Raw genomic sequence first — 19866 nt, 5'->3', positions numbered from 1 at the left:
CACCATGGTTTTATGTATGGAGGACCACAACTGCCCAAATTAAAAATAAATAAATGATTACAAATAAAAACTGATATAGAAAATACATTTCAAAAATCGAGTACAAAAAAATAAATATAAATGGAAATAAAAACAACAAAATATATATCATAAATGTATTTTAAAAAAAATAAATACAAAAATAAAAAACAAGATTAAAAAATAAATAAATATGAAAATAAATGTCGAGATAAATACAAAAATAACTATATAAATAGAATGAAATCTCAATAACTAAAAACTCACATTTATTTATTTTTAGGAAAACCTATGGTCCCTCCTCTTAGATTTATATGTTTATTTTTATTTTTGGAATCTCGTATATATATATATATATATATATATATATATATATAATTTTTTTTTTTTATTATTTCTATTTCTATTTATTTTGTATTTAATTTTTAGATTACATTTTTTTTATATCTGTTTTTATTTTCACTGTTATTTATTTATTCATGCATTTATTTATTTAAAAATTTTGGCAGTTTTGGTCCTCCATATTATCTGACCTATATATTTCATGAAAAATAACACAATCACACATAGTGTTGAACATCAAACTCTGAAATATTTCATGACTATTTTACATTTTTAAGGCATAAAAAGCAAATGAAAACAGCAGCAAATGATCATAAAATACATGTTCATAATAACACATTTGTCCACACTGTTGCGTCAGAGAGGATTATCTGCTCAGACTGCCGTTTATTTATTTATTTTTTAAACCCAGTAGTACGTATGTCTGTGAGTCATGCTCTCTCATTGTAGTCATTGGCTTTGGAGAAGATTACGAGACTGCGCGCGTTGTTGGTCTTTTGAGGATAATCAAACCTCAGCAATGATTATTGCGTGAGTGAACACGTAACGGCGGGTAATGTGGAGGGTCCGCTTTATTAAAGCTGTGGGCTTGTGAAAGCCACAGAGAGCATTTGTGTATGGCTCGCTTTGTTCTTTTTAATCATATCAAATTGGATCATTAGATGAGGCCATTTGCACAACGCTTTCACGAGGTGGACAAGACCAAATCAGAAGCTCTGTGGCTTCTAGTTGCCCTCTTTCGTCGGGACTCGGTCCCTCAGTGGAGGCATGGCTGGGAACATATGTACGGCATTCATTTGGCTGAATCAGGATTGGGAACAAATTGCCATTTTGTATGAACAAATCCTACAGGATTGGAAAAATAATGAGTGGTTCAGTCCTCATAAATGGTTCAGGAGATTATCCCCCCTCTCTCACACCGCTCAGCTCACTTCTGCCCTGAACCACAATGGTATCACGCGGTGTCAAATTATGCTTCTCCGCCGCAGAGGACCAGTTTGAATTGGCTCAGATATTTGCCTCGATTTTCACCATTGTACTTCAAAAAGCGAAATTGCGGCAAACGCAGCAGTAGAAGGGTTTGTTTGTTTGTTTTGTTTTTACATCTCTACATGGCGCTAATGGTCACATCAGGGAGATTTTATTTATTTGAGGGCAGCAAGAAAAACGTCTGTTGGAACAAAGATGAGACTGAGGACTAAAATACTGAAGTGTTCAGAGCTAAAGTACTCGATATTTGGCGATGACAAAGCACATGTAGGGGACCATCAAACATCAACAAGTCACAGAATTTACAAGAAAACAAAGAAACTAAGTATAAGAGTATTTATTGCTGCATATATATATATATATATATATATATATATATATATATATATATATATATATATATATATATATATATATATTAGTACCTGGAACTGAATGTTTGGACTCTGAAAAAACATTTTTAAATGGTTTTGGCACTGAATGAGTAAAAAAAAAAAAGACTTATCACAAATGTAGGAAACTGGACCGTACTACATGGCTGCTTTTAAATAGTTATTTGTGAAAATATTCTATATACTCTTCCGTAAGGCCACTCTGACATTTCAAGAACATTCAAGAAAGGTTTTCCAGAGCTGTTAAAACATTAAGAATTTCATTGATTACTCATTTTCTTTGTTGTCAATTAAAAAAAAAAACAGGTTGTGGTAGCTGAGGTCAGTTCTTTGTGTTCTGTTTTATCTTTTGACTAAGATTATCATGAGATACGCAGATCGCTATGCAGGAATTTAGCTTATCTTCTTCTAAATGTCGGAGAGCAAAATTATCTTTACTGACAAACCAGCGCAAATTGATTAAAACAACAAGGACCAATATTTGGATCATTATGCAATTATTATTATTATTATTATTATTATTATTATTATTATAATTATTAACTCAATTTTTTTTTTTCAATTCTATTTTGATCCAATTTTCAAGCTATTTGTGTGCACTGATGCTTTAATGTTTCCAAAACATGTTTTAACTGTGTGAGAAATCCAAACCCCTGAAAGTTCAGGTTAAAGGCCAGTGTTTAAAAAAAAAAAAAAAGAAAGTTACCCTGGAACCCTGTGAACATTTTTTTGGCTGAGGCGTAGGTGAGTAATGCAGGAGGATGCTGAAGTAGGCAGAAATAAAAGGCAGACGCTGTAGAAGTCTGCCTCTCGTCTACACTGAAACTTTCTCATAAGCCTTCGCCTAAAGGTTTGAGCTGAAATATTTGAGTCACATTCACCGAAGCTTCCGGGGAAATGCTTTATTCCTTATGATCAAAGGTTGATGTTTTCTGGAGAAGACACGGCAACGTCTGCTAGAATTTGCATTAGGAGTTAAAGGCCGGTCATTTTTTGTGACAAGGGAAAGAAGCGTGGAATCATTGTTTGTCTGCTTATAAGCTCTTCTTTTTTTTTTTTGCCCTTAAGACAGCTTTCACACATTAACATGAACTCTAAATGTGAGATTTTTCGCTCTTCTTTTGAACTTTTTAGAATTTAAAATCTCAGATGTCGGGTGGATAAATAATACATGAAAGTGCGTACCTGTCGTTGAAGGCTGAATCCAATGAATCCCACGCCAGATACATGACAGTATGTGAACAACTACACCAACAATGACTCCAAACAGCTGCTTTAGTTCAGATTGTCTTGCACAGGGTCCCCAAATGAAATGGGAATTTTGTTATTATATAATCAGAAGACCATGTAGAAACTATTGGAGGCGCATAAAATATATTATCTCTTTGACTGCCAAAAACGTTAAATAACGTTTAGTAAAATCCTATGGAGGAGTGCCAAAGACGTTAAAAGACGTTTTTTTTTTTTTTTTTTTTCAAAACAGAGGTGAAACTAACCATTTTCTATTGTTGATTACTGAAAAACGGAATAAGGTAAAAACAAACTTTTTTTTTTCTGATGAAAGATGAGAGTCCAATCTTTCATTTGGTAGTATGTGTGTTTCCATAGTCCAAACACATACTTTTCTGTGGACCTTGAAAGATCAGTCAAAATGCTTAAATCGGCTGGCACCCACGGCATCCCTTTTCTGAAAACGTCTGGCAGTCAAAGAAAGAAAATTCTTGACTTTGGTTTTGTCATTTTGGTTGTTATCGTTCTAGTCTGAAAACAACTCAAATATGTGAACATAAAACAATTAAATGAATAATAAACTGTCAAGATATAATGTTTCCAGTGACTTGCTGTACTTTTGAGTCTCTTCTGGACTTTGTTTTCAAGTTTTTATTGGATTATTCTCACTTTAACGTACCCTGAGAGAGGCCAGCTGTGGGAGATCACAGGTTGGCTCCCCTGACTGGCAGGATGAGTCAAGGTAGGTAAAGAGTGTACACTTGTTCTTGCTGCATTATAACCTCGCTTGAGCAAGGCCATTAACCTCAAATGCTCCGGTGGAGCCTCACACTGGCAAGATGATCAAACTGTGTTTGTACGGGGCAGCTTCCAGGCGTATAACTGGGAATTCGAGTTTGAACGTTCCAACACTCATCCCGCAATGAAACCATTAAACCAAACAGCCATTTGACCTCTTTAACCTCAGTCGCTGGCGTTTTTTGTTGTTGTTGTTGTAAGATTTCCTGCCAAGACAAATATCCATAACTAGAGTTAGACCGATATGGAATTTTCAGGGCTGATACCGATGCCAATTATTTGTAGTCTTTCAGTAAAAAAAAAAAAAAAAGGGCGGGGGGGGGGGTCTTGTCAACATCTTTTAAAATACAAATGCCAATATTGACTCTGTTGTAATGACTTAAACTTTAAGAATTTTTCGAACTTTTCGAAATGTAGAATTTTTTTATTTTTTTTATCTTAGACAATTGACATCCTTTTAAATTTCTAACAAAACGTTCAGGGAGCTCCCAAAGTTATCAGCATGCCTTAAAAAGTTAAATGGAAACTTAAGCAAGTAAATATCGTAGCTCTCTATAGTTTTCTACAGTAAATATTTTTTTCCCCCAAAATTAAAAAAATGCTTGAAATCCTAAACTTTCAATTTTTTTTCGTTTTGGTTCCCAGGGTCAGTAGCATCCTTTACAAAGTTAACAGAAAATTGAAATAAATAGCTCCCTGAGATTAAAATGGTTTTAGAGTTACCTTATATTGGCCGTATGAGTCTTCAAAATGGCCGATGGCGATATTCGTCAAAATGCCGAATATCGGCTCTTTCAAGCCGATTATCGGTCTATCTATACCATAATTCCCATCAGACAACATTTATAAGCTATGATTTCAACAGATTTGTTTATTTTCCAGAAAATGTAAAAAGTCATAAAGAAAATGAACAAAATGAGCGCACAGAGGGTAGCACCAAAAAGCAACAGATACAAATACAGCAAGGTTGAGAGTCACAAGGGAACAAAAAGGAAAAAAAAAAGTTTGAATGTGGGAAAAAAAGAACTCCATGTCTTCAAAGAATATGCAAAGAATACTTCAAAATACTACTTTGCTTTGTTATGATATCTGTAGGGTTACCTCGAAATAGGAGTCATGATGAGAGCTGCACTAAAAAAAAAATAATAATAATTACAGCGAGTAAAAGATGTGAGGGACAAATCCATTTTCTTGCCAAATGTTCCAAATATTTTTTCCTGCTTGGCCACATGATAACTGCTTTTCAGTCCAAGTGTCTCTGGGCAAGTGTGAAATTCACAGACCCTGTCATTGCACATGCTTTGAGGAAATATTTTCTTCAAGACTGTGGGATATTAGTGTGATTTATGCAAGTGGGTCAGCCCGCCCAGAAAAAAGTGATGCGGTCGGCAATCCTGACAGATTTCATAATTGCATTTCATGTAAAATGTCAGGCCCTACAGTAGAGTTCGTGTAGGGATAGAGCACGGTCAGCTACTGTATTAACGAGCAGCGGAATTATTTTGACTCTTGCTAGTGACACCTAATTACTTGCATCCACCCAGGCTGCAACTGCTTACAGCTTGTCAGTGTCCATCAGTGAAGGATAGTTACATTCTATTGAAGGAGCCTTGTTGATTTTCCCACTTGAGTCAATAATATCCTCTCAGGCTTACTTCAAGCTTCTTTCTTTCCCATGTTAATCAAGGACAATGGAACGCTTTAGGGACTTCTGGAGACACCCCGTCCAATTATTTCACTTTTGTCGATTTGAAACTGTGCGGGCATTGAATGGCCACAGCGCCGTATTGTTGAAATGGTGTCCAGCGTAATTTATTTGACTCCAGACAGTACCACACATTTATTAATCAATTGAAGAATAGAATTTTATCCATGCAAAGGATGAAGTATGGAGACTGATATAATGCAGTCAAGTTTTTGTAATAGCGGCAAAGAAATGTGCTTCACATAAGCAGTTTCTATTCATGTCTCCTTTAATTATTAGTTCCTATCAATAATTCAGTGCCATTGCAAACAGGACTAATTACCCTACTTAAGTTTCAGCACGTCACATCTATGAACAGTGAGTGTTTTTTTCTCTCCAGGTATGGATTTGCTGCATTTCTTGAGTGCATGCAGATGTGAATTTTGTTAGTTGTATATTTATTTATTTGTTTATTTTCATCACAGTTATCGATGCACATTTATTTCTTTGTTGAATTTCTTGGCAATTTTCAGACTATTTGAGGTGCCGCCTTCAAGTACCTTACATTGGCTCCAAGTCAGCTGTAGAATTGATTTTAAAATGCTGCTACTGGTCTATAAATCACTGAATAGTTTGGGTCCTGAATAGAAATGCTAATTGAATATAAACCCTGTCGGGCTCTGAGTTCTGAAGACAATTAGTAGAGCCCAATTTTCAAAGCAAACATGGTTAAGGGGCATTTATCTGTTGGGCTGCATACAAATAGAATAATTTGCTTTTAAAGCCAGGTTAAAAACTATGATTTTTGATTAAGGTCTTTTAAGCATTTTCTAGAATCAATTTCACTCTGCGGTCTTTTAGTGATTTCAGAAAGCTACATTTTATTTATTTCCTTTGCCTTTAAAGTAGCAAAAAGGAACTTTTCAACCTTAATAGTATTTTTATAACTCTTCTGATTAAACATTGACTTAAAACTAGTTGAATGGTAACTTTGCCATGGCCACGCTCTGTATCATTTTTACTGGCACTAAGCATCTTTGTGGAGGATGATAAGAACACCACCACACAAAAAAAAATACAAATGTGCTGATTGCTTTATGGCATACGCCAATTCCCCCTTTCCCAATTTGTTGCAAATACGGAAGTCAATTTGAACAATTACTACTTTCCTGGCAAAAACTCCAAAACAACTGAAAAGTTTCGTCTGAGGAGACAAAAAAAGAAAAGAAAAAGGGAAGCTACCCGGATAAAAAAGACAGTCAAGGATCAACATTGGCTCGGCTTTCACTCGCTGGCGTGAGCTTAAAAAAAAACGACGCAATGCGCTTGTCCTCATGGCAAATGTGGTCTTCCTTCAGGCAAAACATTACCGCTTTTGTCCATATGGGGCCGCCATAATCAACGTAAACTGAAAGTTCCTTAGTGTTGCTTTAAATGTATATAAATCTTTTGGTTGTAAATATGCTTAAATGTTTTCAATATGTGTTCTGCGAATGTCTTCAGTTGTTCTGTTAATGCTTTCAACGAAATGTGCTCAAATGTAAAGTTGCCTTGCCTGGATTGAATTGGGGTGAGGCCACGTTTGATACAGTTTATTTGTTTATTGTATTATTGTTTTTGTGCCTCATCTACATTATGCAAAGAATACTTCAAAATACTACTTTGCTTTGTTATGATACTTGTAGGGTTACTTCGAAATAGGAGTCATGATGAGAGCTGCATTAAAAAAATATATAAAAAAAAATACATCACCATTAAATTTAAACAGTTTAATAATTTAACCCAGGATGCAGATGTGTTTGCTATATGAATAACTATTTCTAATGAGATGTTGAATTCCATGATGCTGCCTGAGGCAGCAGCCAATAATGGCTTCTAAATATGCTGCGTGTATAGATGTCGATAGGAGTCACGATGAGAGCTGCATAAAAAAAATAAAATAAAATAAAATACATCACCATTAAATTTAAACAGTTTAATAATTTAACCCAGGATGCAGCTGTGTTTGCTATATGAATTCTTATTTCTAATAAGATGTTGAATTCCATGATGCTGCCTAAGGCAGCAGCCACTAATGGCTTCTAAATATGCTGCGTGTATAGATGCCGAGCTTGTTTAAAATTACAAATTACAGCACAAATCAATTATTTGTTTCAGACAGCCAGCGGGACCCATCAATGATATGAATCATTCAACCACATTATTCATAGACAATGCCATCAATATGTTATGGTGGATCAGATGAAATTGATGATAACGGCATTAGTTTTACATTAAATGGCAAGTACTACATTAAAGTATACTAATACTGGATTACCTTACATAGTGGCTGGAAGCTTTTTAGTCAAGTGATGAGAGTACGAGGCATCGAAAAGGCTTTTATCAGATGACCTTTAGCTGTATAAACACATTTGAAGTATTGATATTAAATCATTTTTATATTAATTGAGGTATTAAACTACAAGGCAGCATGAAAGGAAATGGCAGAATAGAAAAGTCCTCAAAAAAGAGCACAATGTCGAAAATATCTACGAAATCAGAACTTTTATTCATAATATATTCATACTTGTACACAAGTAAAATAAAATAAAATGCATATCTATGCTTCCGTTGCAATAAACAAATTGACAGCATTCTTTTGGCAAATCCTACCCATATATCCTTTCTCTCATGAAAATAAAACAGGAAATGGGGGAAGATAAAACATTTTTTTTTTTTTCAACATAACCAACATAACATTACCCAACAGATGCATCACTTTCAATAAATAATGGTGGGCAGGGGTTCCGTTATTTTTCATTAAATGGACCCAACATTCGTCGTGTGCTTTTACTGTGTCAGATTGCTTGTTTTTTTTTTCCAACTCCGTCTCTTGGTGGTCTCTCTAAGCAGTAGAAGCTTTTAAGGGGGAAACGGGGGGGGAGGAAATCTCCAAAATGTAGCTTAGACACATACAGTTCAGTACATAGAGAACAAACAATTTTGGGCACCGATTCATTATATACATCAAATCTGTAGTGTTCTGTAAAGGCATCCATTTTGTTAAACGTACTCTTATCTTCATCCTCTTTTCGTTCTCGCCCTCGCAGGGTGAACGTAGCAACTCACTTCTCAGTCACTGCCTGTTCTAGATGCCCCTGCGTCATCTCTTATCATTGTCATGAGCATCCACAATCTTCAGTCCTGCGTTTTGAATCGTATCAGGAGTCCTAAGACATGGCTAAAGAGATCCAGATGGTGGGAATGAGGAGAAAGCGCAGCACTTGCAACGTAGCACCCCGGCCTTTAATGCAGTGGGTGTCTGATCTGGGCTTTTTGGAGCACTTCTTTTTCTTTTTGTTTGAGGCTGTCGAAGATTCGAGACTGTCTATAAGGTCCGGGTTCATATTTTCCAGAGACTTGTCCAAGGTGTTGGATAAGGTTCCAAGAGGTCCGTCGTTCTGCTTGTTCTGGGTGTCATTTTTCGTTCTTTCGGGATCTTTCAATTTGGTCTTGGACATGTTCTCCTTTTCCTTCAAGGGGTTGTTGGTGATTTGGCGACTCTTGCCAGACAGGATAGAGGACTTGTCGTTATCGCCGAGACAACATCTAGGAATTGTGTCCGCTTGAGGATTTTCAGTGGAGGGGAACTTCCCAGACTGGGCCTTGGAGGTGAAGAGATTGGTCTGGATTTGAGGCGTTTCCACACATCCCTCCAAGTCTTCGCTCTTTAGTTGTTTCAGATCCTTTCCTGCCAGGAATTCAGGAACGTCACACTCCAACTCAGAGCTGGAACCCTTGAACCGTTTGAACCACTCCCACAAGGTCCTGGCCCGGCAGTCACAAATCCACTGGTTGCCATTTAAGCGCAAGTACTGGAGGGTGCTGAGCGGATCCATTGTTTCCCCGGTCAGGACGGTGAGGTTGTTGAAAAACAAAAACAAGGATTTCAGCTTGGCCAGATCACTGAAAGCTCTCGGTTGGACAAAAATGACACGGTTCTGGTGAAGCAGCAGGCGGTCGAGATTGATTAAACCACGGAACATGTTGTCAGTCACTATCTTGATCTTGTTATTGTGCAGGTAGAGATAGGTAAGGTTGGCAAGGTCCAGAAAAGTGTCGTCATGCAGGGTTAAAATGTTATTATCCTGCAAGTAAAGGTACTGTAGGGAGAACATTCCTCGGAAAACCCCCACAGGCAGCTCGGATAAGCCACATCTGTGCAGGTGGAGCGTGTGCAGCTTAGTTAAGCCTCGGAAGGCCGTCGGGCTGATTGTGCGCAGGTTGCCGTTGTCCCCAATGTCCAGCTCCTCCAGTCTCTCCAAGCCGTAGAAGGCGCCGGCCTCGATGTGGCTAATATTGTTGGAGTAGAGCCACAAGACGGTAAGATTTTGGCAAGAGCTGAAGCTTGTGGATCTCACAACCGTCAGCTTGTTGCTCTGGAGGAAGATCCGCTGGCTCCGCACGGGAATCTCAGTCGGGATGGAGAAGAGTCCTTGTTGCTGGCATGCCACGGTGGGCCGGGGTTCGCTGTAGCACACGCACTTAGCAGGGCAGCTGTCGCTTTGAGGTGCGAAGTTCAGCCACATGATCAGAACCAGGAGCCGCCCCCCTGCAAAGACAAGAAAGCGCAGCAAACGTATTAACAAATGTTGTCTTTACACAACACTTGAAACAACACCGTTTGATTCACGATGCAGACAAAGTATAAACCACGGTTTTTACTTTATTAGTGATGCTTTATTCAAAAATACATTTTATGGACACGGCACAAACCCTTTTCTTATATAGCAGTAATTTTCATAGTATTTCAATCAATTCTCTCCCTGCTGCCTGCCAATGTGAGCAGCAGAAATGAACCGTCAAAATAAGAGTCATTCAGAACCATGGAAGCGGATTAGGGCCAGTCAAGTGAAAAAAAAGGGTTAGCAGGATTTTCATTTTATTCTTTGTATACTTATACTTTATCTCAGAATTCTGACTTAAAAGTGAGATTTCTGACTTTGTGACGAGGAGCTATAAATTGTGGAGGGAAATCAGAAAGTCAGAATTCTGAGAGTAAAGTCAGAATTTTAACTTTAAAGTCAGAATTCGGAGATTAAAGTCAGAATCCTGTCAATCTATTTTTTTTTTCCCCTTTTCACTGGCCCCAATCCTCTTCCGTCTAGAACTGTGGGCTGCTATTATGCGAAAGATGCCTACTCTAATATGGTCAACATAAATAATGGGGCTTCTCCCAAAATGATAAGCTTTCCGACCAACACAGAGGTTGGCTATTTGGAGCCAAGGTGGGGAGAAGGCTCCCATGTGTTCTGTTAGTTTCCAAAGCATATTTTAGCCGCAAATCTCGGTGACCAAGAGATGTGATATGTGGTCTTGGAGCTTTAGCTTGCCCTCAAGACGTCGACATTCAAACTGAGGCATATTCTGCATTTTCTGGCATTAATTATGCCTGCTCGTGTGCCAATGTGATTCCGATGAGCTTACTGCATAGAAGCATATGTGTTGAAAGTGAAACCGACTGGATTACCACGTGGATAATCACTTGGTGTTTCACCGCATTTACAACGGTTGCGGTAAAATGGATGTGTATCTTACGTTGCTCACACGCTCCATGTGTGGCAGAATCATGTCTTAGCATCAGCACATAACTGCAGAAACAACATCCGAACCTCTAAATCCCCTCTAGCTCCTGTCCAAGGAGCTGAGATGTTATATTATCCGCTCCCATGCATGCGTTTGAATCCCAAGCCTTGCAGCCATGACAGGTGCCGAGACCTGAAGGAAAAAAAAACAAACGCTTGAGCATTACTCAGCCTTCCGTCCATCTCTTCTCATTTCCCTGCAATGCATAGCAGGTGCAGCTCATTTGTGAACTTGTTAAAGCGAGCCCCGGTGTGGCCCGACAGAGGGCCTCCGCTGCAATTTCCTTCCAATCGCCCGGCTCGGCCGTCAGACTGCCACCGGGAAGCTGTCAAGACTTTCCGTTCTTTCTGCATCGCAGCACTTTTTCTCCCAGCAGTGCCTAACAATAGCAATATTTTCCCGCACAGCACGCTCCGTGTATCTCCTCCGCCGTCTTTTTTTTTTTTTCCTGCAACCCCTCGCCGCTGTCTATTCATTAACAGGCTTTTTCCACCCACGTGTCGCATGTCAAAGTCAGCTTTTCCTCTGCTCTCGGCGTATAATGTCCCGTCTGTGTTAGCATCTGTTTGAATGACAGCATTAGGCCCGCAACGTCGTCAACTCGATCACAATTATGCCAGCACAGTCACTTATCCAGTTTGCATGTGTCGATGATTCATTTTGAATGCTTGATTCCCTGGAGGGGCCACATTTCTAAAGCTCAAAACGGCCGTGAGTAACCAAATATTAAGCGGCTAGCGTAGCAATATTATGCTATGTCACTGATTACATTTATATGCAGTAAATAACCCTGCAGAACTTTCAAAATAATTTGCTGGATGACTTGTGATTGCATCGCAATCATGTTAGCGGAACCAATGACTTCATGGACTCTCATTAGCAGATGCAGATAATTTAATAATAATAATTGCAAGTTTTTGGACACAACCTGTGACATTGGAAACATTGGAAAGTTGGCCTTAAATTTAATTTCAGATTAAATAAACAAGCCTTAAAGTCTTGAATTTAACTCGCCTTTACCTGTAGCTATGAGTTACACGCTGCCATGTAAGGCAAGGCACGTTTATTTGTATAAAACCATTCCTTCACAAGGAAATCCATTATACTTTACATTTGTAGAAAAAACAGAGTTAAAAACCATGATTAAATGAAAAGATAAAAAATCCAGATGAAATACCAACATAAAAGCAGGATAGATGAAAAGATAAAACAACAAAATAGTAAAATGACCAAATGAAATGACAAAATCAAAGCAAGATGGTGAAAACAAGAAATAATATTTTTGATTTATGAAAATACAGCAGTGAGCAAAAAAGGTTTATAGACCCAATTTAACTGTACAGGGCGAGTTGGGTAAGTTGAGCCACTTTTTACTTTCAGGAGCACCACGGGAAGGTAGTTAAATTTTTTTTTGGGGGGGGGGCATACTAATATATGAATATATATATCAGGATGTTGTGCATCTCTATAAACAAGCAGATTCAATGTGAACGTTTTTGGCGATATAGCCTGTCAAAAAAATGTTGTCTTGTTACATAATTGTGATATATTGAGCATCGGCCCAGGGTAAGTTGAGCCATCTCCCTTTTTTCCCCAACCTACGTCCCCCAAGCCTTACGGTCTTCTCATCTTTCAAACTTTTATCCTCATCATCAATCATTTGTCTTCCTCCCTCACCTTCCTCCCCATACGCCTTCCTATCGTCTTTTTTAACTCTTCTCTCTTCACCAATTTCCCAACCTCCCCACTTCACCCTGCAGTCAATTTGTCCAAGGTTGCAGGACAATACAATACGATACGAACAGACTTTCTATTTCTCACATTCTTGGCTGCTTTGTCAAGGACTTCAGTGGGGGGTTGAACTCCTCTTAATTTTGTACTTTTTTTTTCTTTTTTCTAGAGAGCTCAGTATTGTTCATTCGGTAATTTTACCGATTTGACATGTCATCATCATTGCGCTCCAATTTTTATTTTTATTTTTATATCTTAATTTTGTACTTGTACACATGAGGCATATTGTCCAGGTCAATTCGTATTTTTAATGCCGTTATGTGACATATAAAAAAAAAAAATCGGGACAAATTTAAAAAAAAATTGTTTGTCAGATCTGACCCAGGTCTCCTCGTATATGAATATAAATCAGACATACTGTATATATCCAACGTGAGTGCAGTCTGGATATTGTCCAGAATTGTTCGACAAATCAGACAGTCTCGAAAAGCTATAATGGACAAAGTACAAAAAAAAGTCAGTGGCAAAAAGAAAATTAAGAGATAAATAATAGAATGAAGAAAATTCTTGAAATTGCCACAAATGCGTCAGTATGATGGCCTGCATTTACTGCGCTACATGAGCTCATGTTTTGTGCGTATGTGTGTGACTTCATGGACGCATTCTGTTCACATCATTGCTATACAGCCAAAATACACGGATAACATAGATTGAGTTTAGCCACTGGCTCGGCTTGCCCCCGACCGTATCGCTCAACTTATGGCTAGCATATTGAATCTATTATCCTACAAGAATGGAAAAACTCTTGAGGAGAATTTTAGCTACAAGACCATTCAAAACTCTGCAGAATTAAAAATTAAATCCATTCTTTTGCTGACAGGAAGGCAGTGTAGAGTTTTTAGGGCCCTTGTGACCTGGTCCATTTTGGTTCCAGTAAAAAAAAATTAAAAAAATTAAATAAAAGTCAGATCAGTGTTTACTATTCCATGTGGAACCTCACAGAACTCTACCATTTGGTGAAAATATGTCAGTGGGTGACTTTGGGTCGAGGCCATTTTAGGGACAGACCACCCATGTACAGGTTTTATCAGGGTTGTGATTGGGCTCCACAACTCCCCACTTCTTTAAAGACACTAAGGGCACAGACTCCATATCTGCCTGTTTGTTTTTTACTGCTGATGTTGATGCTCAGTCTAAAAATACAACACCAAGGTTGCGGAGGGGCGTAAATAAAAATGTATTCCTTATCGTCTTCTGCCAGTTTTTGTTTTCAACACTTAATCTCACTCTATCTGCCGTGTCAAAACATGCTTGTGAGCACCGGCTCCCCGTTTCAAGACCCCGCCAGTGGCATATCTTCAGAGAGCTATAGCTTTGTACAACAGCAATCATCACTCAGGGTGAGCACACGAGGCTCTTTTGTTTCCTCTTGACTGACACTGTAGGCCCTTCAGCTTAAAGTACATAGCTTTGCACCCTTAACACTATTTACAATTGGACCCTGACAGTTGAGGACAGATTTGCGCTGTATGACGATACTTCAGTGATACTCCATTTGATTGACAGAACAATTTCTCCATCAAAACAAATATCCGTAAACGGTGTGGTCACGTTGCGTTATTCGTCTCATCCCACAGTGTAGTGCTTATCCTGCTTGGGGTCACCGCAGGGGTTGGAGCTTATACCAGCCGACTTGGGTGAAAGCCAGGTCATTCTCTGGGCTGCTCGCCTGTCAATCACAGGGTGATTATTAGGAACACAATGAGTGGAAATCGATCTTATACCGGCTGCATGACAGAGAACCACTATACTACCAAGTCACTATCTAAAATGACAAACACACATGGGAAATTGTTCTCTTTGAAATATAATATACATGGTATAAAAGCATACAGACGCTCCCCTACTTACGAACATTCGAGATTCGAGAACGGTACATACGAACATGTCTGCGCGCATGTCAAAAAATGTTCGGAAAGAGATGCTGTAAGTTCGATTTTGTATTGCGCACCTTTTTCCGAGTACTGTAGTGCTTCTTTCCGCCGCTAATACCGACGCTTGGCGCTGTGAGAGCTCACCCAGCATTGGAGGCTCAGCAACGTGTCGAGGAGGAGGAAGAAGAAGAAACGCCTGTCGCTCATAGATAAAGCAAATTCGAGCAGCAAGACCCAAATATTGAACGTTGCACAAAGGTTGCAAATCAATTGAATGATGCCATACAGTGCTACCGCATCATTTATGATGAAAAAAGAAGAAAACTGTGCAATCGTCGTTAGATCGCTTCTTTCGGCCAGTTTCTAGTAAATCCTCCAAGGAAGATACTCATCAACCCTCATCTTCTTCTCCGCGACCCTCAACTTCTTCCTACATTGAAGTTACGGAGGAGGAAGTAACTTTTGAAGCCCATTCCAGTGACGACGAAGAACCTCTCATGATATAAAATCCTCCTCTTCCTCCTCCTCCATCAAATCCTTAAGCATCGAGTACATCTTCCAAAAGTAAGTTAAACTTCATTTTATTTATCTTATTACGTACATGTACATACTGTGTGTGTCTCTCGCTCTCTCTCTCTAACATACGTAGTACAGTACTGTACGTATTCTCTTTAAACATAAATTATAATACAAAATATAGCACTGAAGCAACTTACGAACAAATTCACCTTACGAACGATCGCTCGGAACGTAACTCGTTCGTAAGTTGGGGAGCGTCTGTACATACAATTCATTACCGAGTGTAAATAGATGCTTGTCCCTTTCCAGACTATCTAAAAGTGTAACATAAATCTACTTAATAGAAAAGTTGTGTGAAGCGGGTTGATATGTGTGAATTACTTCTTTCCTATGGAGTACAGCATAAATTCCACACAATATTTGCTGCAGGGTTGTTGTTACAGTATACATGGAAACACTTAAACGCACACTGACACCAGCCCTGCAGCATTGAGAAAGTGGGTAGTGTCATGAAGATAAGGATACGATTTCAGCATACTGGTTTCAAATGTGACCGCATGAGAGACTTGTTTTAATATACTGTAAAGCGGACTATTGCTATTTTGGGGGGGGGGACATGGACGGAGCCTGAGCATGAATAGCCAATTTCTGCGGCTAATTGAGTGTTGTGTTTAGTCCTAGTATGTGAAACTTTCATGAGCCAAAGCAGCGTCAAGCAGACTTGGGTGCCGCTAGTTTATCTATTGTATCCTCTCTCGCTGACTGTCAATCACAAACCCAAAATTGTCTACTGTTATATTTGATGAGGTCTGGTTGAGCAGACAACTAGTTGGATGGTTTTGGTGTGGTTACGGGCCAACAGGGACCGTTTTTGTCTCAATTAAAGAGACTGTAGTTTACAACAAAAAGAAAAAAAATTCGGACTTAAAAAAAAACATGATAGAAAAGCACGAATAGTTAAAAAAAAAACTAACTGTAATGACAAGTTTCCTCTATATTATTTATTTGGTTGTTACTAACATAACTATGAGATTCATAAAAAAATGTAAAAAAAATTCCAGTTTAATACATTTTGTAAAAATTTTATTTGGACGTATGCCGTCATTGTTGTTTACGTTGCAATGCACTCAGTGCGTAGTGACGTAGAATGGCGGCTGGCTCTCTGCCGGGCAATGTGAAATGCTTATAAAGAAAGCAGGGTAAGTCTCGTAGCGTTCCTAAAGAAACAACATGCGATCGGGAGAGTCAACCTCCCCCACGCTGTACTCTCGTCATTCACCAGGCGAATTCAAGAGTTTTGATCGTCCCTTTAGAAACGCTTCAAGGTTTAGCTGACTTTCTTACTTTCCAGCCGCCATTCCACGTCACTACGCACTCAATGCTTTGCCACGTAAATAACAATGGCGGCGCACGTCCAAATAAAGTTTCTACAAAATGTATTGAACTATAAATTATTTTTGAAGAATGAATCTCATAGTTATGTTAGTAAACAACCTAAAAAATAATCTCGACCAAACTTGTCATTACACTCGGGGTTCCTTTTTATGTTTTTCTGTGAATAATGGGGGACAGGATCCAAAAACAAAAAACAGGAATAGGTCAGTTCACCAATGCTGAAATGTGGGTAATCATGGGGTCTATGGTACTAAACAGTTTACTTCTTTTTCCTAATGTCATTTCACCTAGCAGAAATAAAAAAAATAAAATAAAAGAAAGAAAGAATCTATCAGCTAAAGAAAGAGTATAAACCTAAGAAATCTTCATGAATATGGCCTGAAGAGGGTCTTCTGCCCAGATTTAGTCACAACTGTTTTAATTTCTTTATTCCTCAGTAGAACTTTTATCTGTGGATGTGTCTTTGTGAGTTGTGAGTTTCTGCCAGCATGTCTGGGGGGCCTCCTCTATTTCCACAACAATAGACCATTTGTCTGTGCTTGAAGTCAATGTGTTAGTATGATGTTTTTAAAGTATCGCATGTCCGGTGAACTCCGGGTGGGCTGTTTTGCTGGGGGTGTTGTGGTACCGCCCTACAAGATAGTATAAGAATGTTGTAAGTCCTCTGTAACTTCGCACTTGTGAGAGGCTGCAGCCATTGTCTGGAACTCACTTGTGCCCGGAATATTCTGTAGAAATAAAAGCTTCGAAGTGACTGTTCATCGATCTCCAGTATGCATTCGGATAACCAACATTCTCACTACATGAAAGGAAACGAACACGCGAAGAAAAAGATCCTTTTCTTCAATAGGCCCCATGTTAGAAAGGCTGTAATGTGTAATGTACAGGATTTCTTTATTTGCCATTGTCTTCTTTTCCGTAAATGCTTCCTGAGATGTCTTCCGGATTAAGGTTATAGCGCAACTGTTGCATTGATTGATTAGTTCAAGAGATTTCTTTTAATGGCACTGATGTTGAAAGATATTTTATTTTACTCTTTAGTGAAGAAAAAAAACAAGTCTAGAAGTAATTATACGTGTGGACATAGCAGACGTCCGCAGGAATGAGCACGGATGAGCAGCTGCAGTGAGGAATCACTTATGTATCCCTGCTAAGTTTCGAACCTTGCACAAACACGAATTTGTCCCGAGTACAAAAACAAACAAAAAAAACACAAGAAGCACTTTCCTCCAACCACCAAAGTAGTCAAAGGTCATGCCAGGACAGTATAGAGCGCTGCCAGTCCATCACGATGGCTTTGCTATTTAGACACGCCAGGGATTGGGAAAGGGTGGCTAACATGACAGTCTCATCACCCCGGCCCCCGAGTAGAAGCGACATATCTGTCAGAGATGAAACGCATTCCACTCCACCGGGACCTCCTGGCCCTTTTCTGCAATCATACATTATTGTGTTGCTCTGAGGCAGCCTTGTATTTAATATAGTTGTGATCCTTTCCTCTAAGGTTGCGTCTCTGTGTGAAACCATCCAAGCACGCATAAATTGTTTCCCCTATTTGCATAAATTTGAGAAACCATTTCAGATAAAAGCAATGTTGGCCCTAATTTCTGATTAGAATATCACGGACCTCTCTAAACGACGCTTTGACCCCCAGTTGTAAGGGTCATTTTTACCATTTCAAATTGTGCATTTATACTTTGATTAACACAAGAATGGTACAAGGACTTCACCACCTTTGTTGTCATCAGTTATTGCCTCACATTAAACGCGTTATCTGCGCACATTTGTTTTCTCTCTCCGGCATATCAACATGGGCTCGCCGCCTTCTGGTGTTCATCGCAAACAAACGCTGCATGCTGTCAATATGCGTCAACAAGATAGTAACTCACTGTGTTGCTGTTGTATGGAATAAAAAAAAAAAACGGAATTGTGATATCTTTCAGTTCAATTATTTCTTTCTAAAGATAATATTTTGGGAATAAATACATATCATGGTTTCCCCACAGTATTTTATAGGCTTAATACAGTACATTTTCTGGGGAAAATCATGCATATTATATCAAAATGGCGGGACTCAGGGGCGGTTCTAGGGTCAAATGTTTAGGGGCTGTGCTCCCAGCCAGGCAAGATACATTTATTCTAGAGATAGACCGATATTTTCTTTTCAGGGATAAATACAGATGCCAATTAGTAGTCAAGGAGGCCGATAACTGATATTTGGAGCCGATATTCATTTTCTGTAAAATGGGGGCAAAAAATTGCCGTCAACATTTTTTTTAAATACAAATGCCAATCTTTTTTTTTTCTTTTTCTTTTTTTTTCTGGAGAGCTCAGTATTGTTCATTCGGTAATTTTACCGATTTGACATGTCATCATCATTGCTCTTTTTTTTTTTTTTTTTTGCCAAATGCCAATCTTGATTTAATTGTAATGTTTATTGAACAATTTTTCGCACTTTTCAAAATTGTAGATTTGAATAGAAAGCCACACTGCAGCAGAAGATTGCGTGCAGTAAATAATGTATAATGAATATGATGTTCAATTAATATAAGAAAAAAACTTTTGTGATGCTTAAACGCTGCTGATAAACGTTCAGTCAAGTGCATAAGGATTCATTAGGCCTTGAGTTTCAGCACTGCAGAAGCAAGAGCAAAGATGAGAAGTAACACCACATAAAATTAATCTCCGAAATTCACCGCTTTTGACATTTGAGTGTGGATTAAGGATGGCGGCCATGGCAGAACGAGAAATATATTTGAAGGAAGTTTGCTTTGAACTCATAAAGCTGTGAAAAATGTCACATAATAGGAAGAAATTGACTATTCTGGAAAGTGTAAGGGTTGGTAGGAAGGTTATATTCTCGTAGAGGAGGTTGTGATTGTGACAAAATTTTACTGTTTATGACGTTACTTCCCTTGTCACACGAATATGAATCAATTATTGTAATTGGAGATAAAGTCACCTAAAGCATTTTTCACTATAGACTCTACTTCCAGTTAGTTGGTTTTGCCATCAAACCAATCATCGTGAAAAATATGATGTATTATATGATTTATTCAGAGATGCTGTGAGTATTTTTATCCCCACGGGATATGATGCATCTTCATCTTATCCTACACGTACACACGCACGCACCCCAAATATACATTGACAAAACTTTCCTTGTCCGTACGACATCGATGAAGCAGACGCTCTGATCTTAAATGAA

At 38.5% G+C, this 19866-nt stretch overlaps 1 protein-coding gene and 1 long non-coding RNA gene across 3 annotated transcripts in view; one reads left to right on the top strand and one right to left on the bottom strand.

The window, feature by feature from the left end:
• The window catches only part of LOC144049430 (uncharacterized), a 35361-nt gene that overhangs the window by 2790 nt on the left and 12705 nt on the right, over positions 1 to 19866 (top strand). The window lies entirely within an intron of this gene.
• rtn4r (reticulon 4 receptor) overlaps positions 7982 to 19866 on the bottom strand; it is a 63955-nt gene continuing 52070 nt past the window's right edge. Inside the window, exons 2-3 of one of the 2 annotated variants that reach the window (XM_077562359.1) lie at positions 11106 to 11211; positions 7982 to 10045 (exon numbers count right to left, since the gene is read on the bottom strand). In XM_077562359.1, coding sequence (XP_077418485.1) covers positions 8664 to 10022 — 1359 coding nt within the window. In that variant the 5' untranslated portion in view covers positions 10023 to 10045; positions 11106 to 11211 and the 3' untranslated portion in view covers positions 7982 to 8663. The remainder of the gene's footprint in view (positions 10046 to 11105; positions 11212 to 19866) is intronic. The other variant, XM_077562358.1, reaches the window with a different exon arrangement.

Source organism: Vanacampus margaritifer, chromosome 3, assembly GCF_051991255.1.
Source record: "Vanacampus margaritifer isolate UIUO_Vmar chromosome 3, RoL_Vmar_1.0, whole genome shotgun sequence".
In the NCBI taxonomy this organism is placed as follows: domain Eukaryota; kingdom Metazoa; phylum Chordata; class Actinopteri; order Syngnathiformes; family Syngnathidae; genus Vanacampus; species Vanacampus margaritifer.
This window is presented reverse-complemented; position numbering and strand designations above follow the sequence as displayed.